The 12,296-nt window shown below is 46.6% G+C and overlaps 1 protein-coding gene across 5 annotated transcripts in view; it reads left to right on the top strand.

Moving 5' to 3' along the window:
* The window catches only part of MTOR (mechanistic target of rapamycin kinase), a 151,155-nt gene that overhangs the window by 126,064 nt on the left and 12,795 nt on the right, over window positions 1-12,296 (top strand). For all 5 annotated transcript variants that reach the window (XR_004275827.1, XM_032300380.1, XM_032300379.1 and 2 more), the window contains 11 exons: window positions 1,693-1,941; window positions 2,630-2,730; window positions 3,496-3,592; window positions 3,897-3,995; window positions 4,330-4,452; window positions 4,649-4,831; window positions 5,309-5,443; window positions 5,657-5,831; window positions 7,467-7,602; window positions 9,409-9,556; window positions 10,160-10,282. Coding sequence is in view for 4 of the 5 variants with exons in the window: in XM_032300380.1 (XP_032156271.1) it covers window positions 1,693-1,941; window positions 2,630-2,730; window positions 3,496-3,592; window positions 3,897-3,995; window positions 4,330-4,452; window positions 4,649-4,831; window positions 5,309-5,443; window positions 5,657-5,831; window positions 7,467-7,602; window positions 9,409-9,556; window positions 10,160-10,282 (1,569 nt within the window). In the remaining variant the exon portion in view is untranslated. The remainder of the gene's footprint in view (window positions 1-1,692; window positions 1,942-2,629; window positions 2,731-3,495; window positions 3,593-3,896; window positions 3,996-4,329; window positions 4,453-4,648; window positions 4,832-5,308; window positions 5,444-5,656; window positions 5,832-7,466; window positions 7,603-9,408; window positions 9,557-10,159; window positions 10,283-12,296) is intronic.

Here is a 12,296-nt window from a genome sequence, read left to right as displayed (position 1 = left end):
TGGTAACTGCTTGGTGTGGCAGATGTCACTGATGTCTTTCCAATATCTCCTTGGCTTGCTAATACTTTGTGAATTAATCCCTCTGAAATCTAAATTTGCATCTGAAGACTGCAGAAGCACTTACCTCTGTCAAAGCATGCTTCATTCTGTTTGAAAAATGCCTATTTTGTGATATGAGTAATAACTCTCTGTAGGACAGCTTGCATGTCCAAAGCTGGAAAATACATCCAGTTAACACTTTACTAGCTGAAAGCTTCCTAATTAGAATTGTCTTCTAACCAGAGTCACTTTTCTTCATGTAGCTTTTAGGAAGTAAGCAAGTAACAAGAAAAAAGCTGATTTCAGGAACTTTAGTTTTAGTTTTTAAAAGCATTTCCTAATGTGGTTTCCTTTGGCTTTATGATGTCTTCCACCATCAACGTCATGGCCCTGTGTGCATACCAGGACTGTTGGTCTTGTTCACCTTGACCCCAGGTCATTGCCAGGCACTAGCAGATATACAAGAGATATTCGTTGAATAAATGAAAGTATGAGAAAACTGAAACCTGGGTCATTATAGAATTCTTACTCATCAAGTCAAGGTAATTGTGATCAATCTATGCTGCTTAGATGAGAAAACAGATAAATCTGTTTTCAAGGTTTTTGGTAAGGCATCCAAACACATTTTCTGATTATTCAGAAAGTCCAGCTATCAGTGGGTCATGTAGTTTCCTTCTATCACTGCAAAGTTACCATGCCTAGGAGCTAACTCTGCCCCACACTCACTGAACCAGCCAGTGGTACATTATAGAGCCACTGCATCTCAGAACCCCAGAGAGAGAGTAGTCTTCCTTTATCCAAAGAAGCACCCAGGGTTCTTCCATCAAGCATTGAGCACTGGTTCTCTGTCAGGAGATGGGCTAGGTGTTGAGACCAGGAAGATGGTGAGATTCTCTGTTATGCTCCTCTGCTTTTCCTGTCTTCCTTTGTCCACTATCTGGTGACCTGTCAAGACTTTGCTCCCCTGAAGTATTGTGATGACTGCTGCTTGCCCCCACTTCTGCTCTCCCCTAAATGTACACTTTATACCCAGTGCAGCTCTGCTTTCCCAGAGTGAAGTGCCAACCCCGTGGCCAAGCGTGCCTGCTCCAAGCGTGGTTGCTGGCCTCGCTCTCACTCCTCATCTGCGTGTATCCCCTGCTCAGTCACATCCATGGGCTTGTTTCCTGTGAGCCAATCTGCACATCTCTGGTTTTAGTCTTCCCCTTGCCAAGAAGTCCCTACCACTGCCCTCTTGTTTCCCTCCTTGTCCTTCTGCAGCTGTCTTCCAGACCTACCCCCAAATCCCTTTTCTTGACAAAGCTTTCCAAATTCCTGTCCCTGCCACTCCCATTGTGCCTTGCAGAGTATCTGAGTCTTCAGGGGTTGAGGCCTGGGTCCCTTGAGGCAAGAGCTCTCTCCTGCTCCTCCTGCTGTGCCCTCCCGCAGCACACCCACCACAGTCCTAACATTACATAGTTAGTGCTCCACCAGGTGAGTGGATCACATGGAATTTAGTAAAACAGCCATTCCCGAATATCTCCTTGAAGTGTTTGCTTTATAAACACAGACACGAGGCAGGAGCAGCTCTTCCTCAGCATTGACCTTACTTTCCTCTGAGCCCTGCTGTTAGTCACAGCTCTGGTGTCCATCCTTGGCTTTCTCCCCAACTAGGCCTGGCATGCGTGGGCAGTGATGAACTTCGAAGCCGTGCTACACTACAAACATCAGAACCAAGCCCGCGATGAGAAGAAGAAACTGCGTCATGCCAGTGGGGCCAACATCACCAACGCCACCACTGCCACCACCACGGCTGCCACTGCCACCACCACTGCCAGCACTGAGGGCAGCAACAGTGAGAGCGATGCCGAGAGCACTGAGAACAGCCCCACCCCATCGCCGCTGCAGAAGAAGGTCACTGAGGTACCCTTCCCTTCTTCCTTATTAACAACTGACCAAGGTGCCAGACTCTCTGATAAATGGAATCGTTGTTAAGCTTAAAAGGAACCTGAGGCTGTATCTGAAGTGCCAGATGGAGCTGGAAAATGCTGCCTATCTGCCATCCAGCACTGCCTGAGACAGGGCTTTGTGTGGATATTTGTGTTTGGGGAGCTGACGCAGCCTCCACGTTGAAAAGCAAGCTCCTTGTCAAGCTTCCCCATGGATGAGCTCATTCTCTACGTGCTGCCCCTGTGCGTGGGTGGCCGTGCACAGCTGCAGGTCCACTCTGAAGATCAGGCTTGGGAGGTCCATCCTCTGCCTTTTTCTGTCCACTTCCACTTCTTCCCCTTCCCTTTGGGCTGTCAGTTCAGAATGTACAAGGCAGCTGGCAGGCCCAGGATCAGGTTGTTCAGAGCCTCAGCCCCTCTCTTCCCGCCATCCTGTTCAGGAAGCCACCATCAGTTAGCTGAAGATAATAATAGTTATGATACAATTGCCATTTACTGAGTCTTTGCTTTGTGCCAGGTACTGATTAAAGGTTTTTATGCATTAACAGATTTAACTGTTATAACTACCCTTTGAGGTAGGTACTGTTAGTATGCTGTTATACCCATTTTATAGATGAGAAAGCTGAGGCAAGAGTGTCACTAATACATGTGTGTTCCAACAGGATCTGTCCAAAACCCTCCTGATGTACACAGTGCCTGCTGTCCAGGGCTTCTTCCGTTCCATCTCCTTGTCACGAGGCAACAACCTCCAGGATACACTCAGGTAGGGGAGGATGCAACTCTGATAGGCCGTGGTAATGGCAGGACATAGCAGTCACACGTAAAAGTCCTCTTTCCCTTCCTGACCCTGATCAGTACACCCAAGATCGGTGTGTGTGCCTTTTTTCTGTGCTGCATTTTGAGGAGTAACAGCTGACTGGACCCCACTCGTGTGGGTGAAACCTATAGAGAGTGAGGAGAAGTGGGGTGAGAACTCTCCATGTGTGGTTTATTATGTAGGGATTATTAACCCATCTGCTAATCACAATATTTCTTTTTTTTTTTTTCTGACCACCTGTTGCCTGTTGAAGTCACAGTATTTCTAAAATCCCTCAGCAATTTGGAGAGGTCTAAACAAATGACGCGATTCAGTCTGGAGGTTAGAGGTGACAGGCACGCTGTCCTCTTTCGTTTGAGGATCTCCAGCCAACTAAGAGCCAGGTGTCCCTGTTACCACTGTCCTACATGTGCAGACTTGTGGTTCTCTAAAGGTTATCCTGGCTCGTCTGTTTGATGTCTGTGTACATGCCATGGTAACCCCTCAGTGACCTGGGATGAAATGCTCATTTGCTCAGGGTGATTCTTGTGGTGTTCAGTCAAGAGCACTGCCACCCATCACAGACACCTGCTCCCACGCGAGGCCAAACACATTTGAGAATCAGTGATTGGAGTCCCTGTCTGCTCTCTTCTCAGGAGCCTTAAAGATGAAAAATAGGCAGGCAAAAACTGGGAAACTAAATTTTCTGTGACTTTCTCATTTCCTTTTCAGAGTTCTCACCTTATGGTTTGATTATGGTCACTGGCCAGATGTCAATGAAGCCTTAGTGGAGGGGGTGAAAGCCATCCAGATTGATACCTGGCTACAGGTGAGGACACTTGGTTACAGGTGAGGGTGGCTGCACTTCTCCTGTGTGTCTTCTCTTGGAAGCATGCCTGTTCAGAGTCGCGAGGCAGCGTCTGTTAATACAGTGCTAAGGAGGCAGGGCTGGATCCCAGGTCAAGTGTCCATATTTTCTTTAGTTTCTTTTAGAAACTAAAGGGAAGGGAGTGAACAATTTCAGAGCCTGACAGCATCAACCAAAACAAGTTACAAAAATTGATCTTTGCCTACAAGAGTAACTAGTTGTTTCGCATCTCATATGCTATGTACTGTGTCTTTTTGAATACCAGGTTATACCTCAGCTCATTGCAAGAATTGATACGCCCAGACCCTTGGTGGGACGTCTCATTCACCAGCTTCTCACAGACATTGGTCGATACCACCCTCAGGTATGTGGAGGCCTGGGACACTTTCTCATCTAACCACTGGTTGGTGTTTAGCCTTTATGAAAGCTACCGTGGAGATGCAGGCACAGGAACTGGGAGCCACGTCTTCCATCCTGGCCCAGGAGGATCTGTCCAGCCAGCCGTCCCAGAGGGCCCAGGAGCCTTGCTGAAAAAGTGTTCCCTCCAAGACTGAGTTAGCCCCTTCCTAGTAGTCTCAAGCAAGTGTTACAATGTTAATAGCACACTCACCACTTGTTTTGTCATTCTCCTTAAAGTTCACACCACCTGCCCCCCCCCACACATTCCTTTACAGATGTTCCTTCTGTCTTTCCCCCAGGCCCTCATCTACCCTCTGACAGTGGCTTCTAAGTCTACCACGACAGCCCGGCACAACGCAGCCAACAAGATTCTGAAGAACATGTGTGAGCACAGCAACACTCTGGTCCAGCAGGCCATGATGGTGAGTCGGAGCCATTCTGGGGTTCCACGGACCCTGGTCACCTAGCTGGTGGGCGTGAGTGGATTGTTTTTCTTCCTCGAAATGGTGCTGTGCACTCCCTCTTGCTGCCAGAAAGAGGACCTCCTGTTTCTCCAAAACAGACCTTTCTGAGTTTAGCTGATCCTTGGTGCTTCTCTCCTTCTTCTCTTGGCCTTAGGTGAGTGAGGAACTGATCCGAGTGGCCATCCTCTGGCATGAGATGTGGCACGAAGGCCTAGAAGAGGCTTCTCGTTTGTACTTTGGAGAGAGGAATGTGAAAGGCATGTTTGAGGTGCTGGAGCCCTTGCATGCTATGATGGAACGGGGCCCCCAGACTCTGAAGGAAACATCCTTTAATCAGGTATGGGATTAAAAAAAACATAAAAGGACATAACCTGGTAGAAATATTCTGTCACTAAAAAAAAAAAAAAAAGAGAAAAGTTTTTTAAAAATGAAAGGACATGACCCAAGGCCTTTGTCAGACTTCTTTTCCTCTAGCCTTTCCACTGACTTTAATAAAACGAGCTCTGATGGAGGCCACAGAGCATAAAAAACACTAGAAATGTAATTGCCATTGAGTTACAAGGACCCTCTTGAATTTTAACTGGAAAATCCCAAGATTTCTCAGGAGGTTGTCTCATCTCCTCTCACCCTTGCTTCCCTGTAAGCCATGCTGCTGGTCTGGGCTGCACCTCTGCTCTTGCTCTCTCCAGCCCCCTGCCAGTGTTTTCAGGCCACAGTGGGCTCCTGAGGGATTTCTGCAGTCAGCCTGGGGATTTTGCCTCCTGGCTTGGTTGAGACTTTGACCACTTGAAAATGTACCTGCTTTCTTTCTCAGGCCTATGGTCGAGATTTAATGGAGGCCCAAGAATGGTGCAGGAAGTACATGAAATCAGGGAATGTCAAGGACCTCACTCAAGCCTGGGACCTCTATTATCATGTGTTCCGACGAATCTCAAAGCAGCTGCCTCAGGTAGGATCTTCAGGCTCCTGGCAGGGTTAACTGCCAATATAGTCCTTTCTATTTTGCTGTCTATGAATGTTCTAACACTCATTCCAAAGCATCTGGTTTTACTTCTGCTTTGGGACAAGTAATTGTTATTAGCAATCCACTGAAAAATACTTAAATTGCATTTAAATTCCTCCCTGGAGGCAGAACACTAAATCCTTTGGTAATTATTCACAGCTCACATCCTTAGAGCTGCAGTATGTTTCCCCAAAACTTCTGATGTGCCGGGACCTTGAATTGGCTGTGCCAGGAACATATGACCCCAACCAGCCAATCATTCGCATTCAGTCCATAGCACCGTCTTTGCAAGTCATCACATCCAAGCAGAGGCCCCGGAAATTGACACTTATGGGTAAGGACCATTGCACACTTCTGTCACCCACTTCTCCCTCTTACCTTGGCTGAGCCCCCTTCCCTCTTCTGAAATTATGGCTTGCCGTTCCCACTGCTCACCTATCCTAACTACATCTCTACCATGCTCGTTGAGCGGAAAATAGAGGACAAGCGAATTTCTCATTATGTCCTCAGGACTCTACAGTTCATTCATGTAGCTGGGCTTATGTGAAGCATGATGATCATGCACAAAGGGAATGACCAAGGCATACAAGGCAGAGAAGTGACAGTGGAGGGCAGATGTTGGGGAACTGATGAGGCCAGGAAGGAGCCAGCTGGGTGCAAGTGGGGACGGTGTCAGCTCCTCTGAAAAGGGGGCTTCTGGCTCATATATATATAAACCATCATAGTCTGTGTGGTAAATGATTGTGTAAAATGAACAAATGAATCTCACAGTGAGATTTGATAAGCAATTGGCCTCTGGAATTTCCTTTCAGGTAGAGCGTTACCTATGGGGGATGTTTTAGGGAGGCCTGAGTGTTGTGGTGGTACTTTGAGGCCTCTTGCTTATTTTTTTTTTTTTTGAGACGGAGTTTTGCTTTTGTTGCCCAGGATCTCAGGTCGCTGCAACCTCCGCCTCCCAGGTTCAAGTGATTCTCCTGCCTCAGCCTCCCAAGTAGTTGGGCTTACAGGCATGTGCCACCATACCTGGCTAATTTTGTATTTTTAGTAGAGACAGTGTTTCACCATGTTGGCCTGGCTGGTCTTGAACTCCCAACGTCAGGCGATCTGCCCACCTCGGCCTTGCAAAGTGCTGGGATTAGAGGTGTGAGTCACTGACGGCTTCTTGCTCTTAATAATGCTCCTGTTTCTTAAATGCAGTGATTATTCACCAACACCAATTAATCGTGGTCCACAGGTGAATGTCTCTGCATGGGCTCTTGTCTTCTGATAACAAAATGTGGGTCAGGCTGGTTCTTGGGGTGTTTAATTAAAGAGAGTTTAACAAAGGAATTGTTTTCAGAGTGTAAGCAAAGCTAAGAGAATCAATAAGGAGCGCTCATGAATAAGCACAAGTGAGAAAACGTTACTCAGCCCTCACCCCCACACTCCAGAACTAGAAGGGCAAGGAGCCCAACAAGAACTGTCACCATGCTAGAGAGGCCATCTAGCAGAGGCTGCAGCCCAGAGACAGGGGCATGGCAGCTTCTGGAACTGGGGCCATGCTGGTTGTGGGGGGCATATATCCTGACCTCTCCCTCTACCCATCCTCTGATCTCCTGCCAGTACTCCTCCACCATTGGCCATGCCCAAGTGGGATCCCAGGTGATGCGGTCTATAGAAGTCAGCCTTCTCAGAACAGAGGAGAGCAGAGTGGGTCAGAAAACAGGAATGATCATTTCTGTGCCTAATCATTCCTGGTCCTCAAAAACAGGTTTTGTTTTGTTTTAATTTGATAACATTGGTCATTGGGAACCATAAAAAGCAAGGCTATTCTTTTAATCAATTCTAAGGATTGTTTTTTTCTTTTTGTGAGGAACGTGTGATTAGGTAAGGCATATGTAGTCTGTGGATCTCTTGAATGCAGTGGTGCTCTCAGCTGAAGAGCTGAGAACTTCTGATGTACACTCACTGCTCCCACTGTTCCTTACAGGCAGCAACGGGCATGAGTTTGTTTTCCTTCTAAAAGGCCATGAAGATCTGCGGCAGGATGAGCGTGTGATGCAGCTCTTCGGCCTGGTTAACACCCTTCTGGCCAATGACCCAACATCTCTTCGGAAAAACCTCAGGTATTCAGAAACCCTGAAATGGCAACGATTTGAGAAGTCTTCTGGTTTTTTCCTACATTCGTCTCATATTATACCTTAACAAAAAACTATAAAATTAGGGAACCAGGCACGGTGACTCATGCCTATAGTCCCAGGAACTCCAGAGGTTGAGGCAGGGGGATGACTTGAGCACAGGAGTTCAAGGCTGCAGTGAGCTGTGATTGCACCACTGCACTCCAACTTGGTTAATAGAGCAAGACCATCTCTTTAAAAGAAAAGAAAAAGGCTGGGTACTGTGGCTTATGCCTATAATCCTAACATTTTTGGAGTCCAAAGTAAGAGGATCACTTGAGCCCTGGAATTCAAGTCCAGCCTAAGCAGCATAGAGAGACCCTATCTCTATTTATGTAAAAAAATTAAAAAGGTGGTCGGGTGCAGTGGCTCACGCATGTAATCCAAGCACTTTGAGAGGCCAAGGCAGGTGGATCACTTGAGGTCAGGAGTTCGAGACCAGCCTGGTCAACATAGTAAAACCCTGTCTCTATTAAAAAATACAAAAATTAGCTGGGATGGTGGCGGCCACCTGTAATCCCAGCTACTCAGGAGGCTGAGGCAGGAGAATCGCTTGAACCTAGGAGGCAGAGGCTGCAGTGAGCCAAAATCGCGCCATTGCACTCCAGTCTGGGCAACAAGAGCGAAACTCCATCTCAAAAATAAATAAAAAAGAAAGATAAGGAAAAAAAAAAAATAAGTGGCCAGGCATGGTGGCTCACATGTAATCCTGACACTTGGGAAGGCTACAGCAGGAGGATTACTTGAGACCAGGAGTTCAAGACCATCCTGGACAACAAAGTGAGACCCTGTCTCTACAAAAAATAAATCAGCTGGGCATGGTGGCTCATGCCTGTTGTCCCAGCTACTTAGGAGAGAGAGGCAGAGGAATCATGTGAGCCCAGGAGATTGAGACTGTGTGCCACTACACTCCAACCTGGGCAACAAAGCAAGACCCTGTCTCTCAAAAAAGTTAAAAACAGGCTGGGCATAGTAACTCACACCTGTAATCCCTGTCTCTACAAAAGAATTTTAAAAATTAGCTGGAGACAGTGTAGTCCCAGCTACACAGGGGGCAAAGGCAGGAAAATCACTTGAGCCCAGGAGGTCAAGGCTGCTGTGTGCTGGTAATGGCACCACTGCACTCCAGCGTAGATAACAGAGCAAGATCCTGTCTCAAAAAGTAAATAAATAAATTTTTAAAAATGTTTTTCAAATGAACAATTAAGTATAAAATTTTATAACTTAATTTATAAGCAAGTTCTTCCAGAGTTTTTAGGGTATTCTCATTGGGAAATGGCCTTTAACGACCTCCAAAGAATCCAGCAGGGAGCAATTTGTGACAGGTAGACTGGAGAGTCTGCAGATGGAATGGGTCTCACCCCTTGTGGGTAAAAGTCAAACCTTTCCTATCATCAGTACTCTGGCACTCCTCTTCCTAGTAACACCATGAGAATTCACTTGAGAGGTATTTTAGTCTTAGTCACTTGGTTGGTTCCCCCAAAGCCATGAGTTCATTGGGCAGGTTGAGGAGACCATGTTGCTTTCACTGCACCATCAGTGGACTTTCTGTGATGCCTTATTCTTCACAAAGCGTCCCTCAATACACACTTCACACCAGCCTGGTATAGGGCGCTCATTAAAAATAGTCTGCCTGTGTCCTGAGCTGACCAAGGGTATACTCAGTTGGGCTTTTGACCTCCCTTTCCCTTTGCAAACTGATAAAAGCCCTGCTCCCTTTACGATACAATAACCCTGCTTTCCTGTGGGCACCAGCATCCAGAGATATGCCGTCATCCCTTTATCAACCAACTCTGGCCTCATTGGCTGGGTCCCCCACTGTGACACGCTGCACGCCCTCATCCGAGACTACAGGGAAAAGAAGAAGATCCTTCTCAACATTGAACATCGCATCATGTTGCGGGTATGTGATGCGGCCACAAGAGCCCGCACCCCTTCCGTGGCAGGGAATTCCGTAGAACTGCTCTTCTAATTCCTCTCTATATCTCTGCCACTGAAAAATCTCTTTTGAGAGAATCAGCTCTGAAGAAGATTTAATAAAGTCAGTCCAAAAGCAGATACCTTCTAAGAAACTGAAGGACCCTTAAGCTGAGAAATTGTTTTCACCTTCCTAGGGAAGACTAGGCAGATAGATATTCAGCACCATATATTCACTAATGTATACAAAGCACTGGCCATCTGGAGAAGCATGTTTAGTAGATGTGTAAGTAAGAAAATAATTGCTTGTTATCCAAAACCTTGAAACTTCCACTACTCTCATCTGCACAGAAGGGCTCTACTGAAGTGAGGTCTCCTGTTTTTCCCTTATGCCTTGGGGTTCCAGTGGTCATCAGGTTAGAGTGGTTACTTTGTTTCTCCTTTTGCCGTGTTCTTATTTCCCTTCTCCTTTGGCTGTGATGGGGAAATTAGAACTCAGCTCTGCCTGGACCCTAAGCCTTGTTTCTTCCTGGATGTACCCTATGTGTCTCAGGCTGCTCTCTTACTGAACAGTTGTGTCCTGATGCAGATGGCTCCCGACTATGACCACTTGACTCTGATGCAGAAGGTGGAGGTGTTTGAGCATGCTGTCAATAATACAGCTGGAGACGACCTGGCCAAGCTGCTGTGGCTGAAAAGCCCCAGCTCTGAGGTAGGCCACTGGGTTTTGCAGGCCTGCACTCCCCTGGAACCACCACTCACAATAGGGTGGCCTTCCCGTCTGTTCATGTGCACACAGTGGCTCTTCTTTGCTGTGATTGGCTGTAGAGCATGTCCAGACTTTCTAACAAAACTGAAATGGGCAAGCAAGACAAGTTCACAGAGTTAGAAAGAGTAGTTTAATGTTTTTCCAGAACTCTTTATATATTAAAGATAGTTGTCTTTTTTACATGTGTTACAAATTTCCTATTAACTTCGTTTTTAAAGTTTGCTAATGGTATGTTCCTTGGTTTGGGGTTTTTGTTTGGTTTGGATTGGTTTTTGATATACAGTCAGCCCTCCATATATGTGACTTCTGCATATGTGGATTCAACCAGCTGTGATAGAAAATATTTTTAAAATATATATTTAACAATAAGAAATGATGTAAATTTTAAAAATATAGTAGAATGACTACATTGTATAGCATTTACATTGTATTAGGTATTATATGTACTCAGAATGGTTTGAGGTATAAGGGAGGTTGTGCACAGGTTACATGCAGTACTACGCCATTTTATTTAAAAATTGTATTTGGGCCTGGTTCAGTGGCTCACACATGTAATCCCAGCACTTTGGGAGGCCAAGGAGGGCAGATCGCCTGAGGTCAGGAGTTCGAGACCAGCCTGAAAAACGTGGAAAAATCCCATCTCTACTAAAAATACAAATTAGGGGCCGGGTGCATCACGCCTGTAATCCCAGCACTTTGGGAAGCCAAGGTGGGCGGATCATGAAGTCAGGAGATCAAGACCATCCTGGCCAACATGGTGAAACCCCATCTCTACTAAAAAATACAAAAATTAGCTGGGCACGGTGGCAGGCACCTGTAATCCCACCTACTCGGGAGGCTGAGGCAGGAGAAGAGCTTGAATCAGGGAGTTGGAGGTTGCAGTGAGCCGAGATCATGCCACTGCACTCCAGCCTGGGGACAGAACAAGACTCCATCTCAAAAAAAGAATATATATAATATATATATATAATTAGCTGGGCATGGTTGCGCATGCCTGGAATCTGGAGGCTGAGGCCGGAGAATCGCTTAAACCCGAGAGGCGGAGGTTGCAGTGAGCGGAGATCGTGCCATTGCACTCCAGCCTGGGCGACAAGAACAAAACTTCATCTCAAAAAAGAAAAAATCGTTTTGGACAGGCGCAGTGGCTCACACCTATAATCCCAGTGCTTTGGGAGGCCAAGGCAGGAGGGTCACTTGAGCCCAGGAGTTCAGTACCAGCCTGGGCGACATAATGAGACTTCATCTCTCTTTTTTTCTTTCACCAAGGCTGGAGTGCAGTGGCATGATCTCAGCCCAATGCAACCTCTTCCTACTAGGTTCAAGCAATTCTCCTGCCTCAGCCTCCCAAGTAGCTGGGATTATAGGACCACCGTGCCTGGTTAATTTTTGTATTTTTAGTAGAGACAGGATTTCATCATATTGTCCAAGCTAGTCTCAAACTCCTGACCTCAAGTGATCCACCCACCTTGGCCTCCCAAAGTGCTGGGATTACAGGTATAAGCACCTACACTATTCTGTGAGATCGCATTTCTACAAAAAAATTAGCCGAGCATGGTGGTGCATACCTGTAAGCCTAGCTACTTACTTGGGAGGATCATTTGAGCCCAGGAGAATGAGGCTGCCACATCATGCCACTGCACCGCAGCCTGGGTGACAGAACGAGACCCTGTCTCAAAAGAATGATAATAATTTTTTTTTTAATTATTTTTAAGCTGGGTGCAGTGGCTCACACCTGTAATCACAGCACTTTGGGAGGCTGAGCAGATGGGTCACCTGAGATCAGGAGTTCAAGACCAGCCTGGCCAACATGGTGAAACCCCGTCTCTACAAAAAATATAAAAAATTAGCCGGGTGTGGTGCCAGGAGCCTGTGATTCCAGCTACTCAGGAGGCCAAGGCACGAGAATCACTTGAACCCAGGAGGCAGAAGTTGCAGTGAGCCGAGATCGCACCATTGC

The sequence above is a fragment of the Sapajus apella genome, unplaced genomic scaffold (assembly GCF_009761245.1).
Source record: "Sapajus apella isolate SASKATOON/1434 unplaced genomic scaffold, GSC_monkey_1.0 scaffold43, whole genome shotgun sequence".
NCBI classification, from domain to species: domain Eukaryota; kingdom Metazoa; phylum Chordata; class Mammalia; order Primates; family Cebidae; genus Sapajus; species Sapajus apella.
Note: the sequence above shows the minus strand (reverse complement) of the source record. Positions and strands in the feature narration are given on the sequence as shown.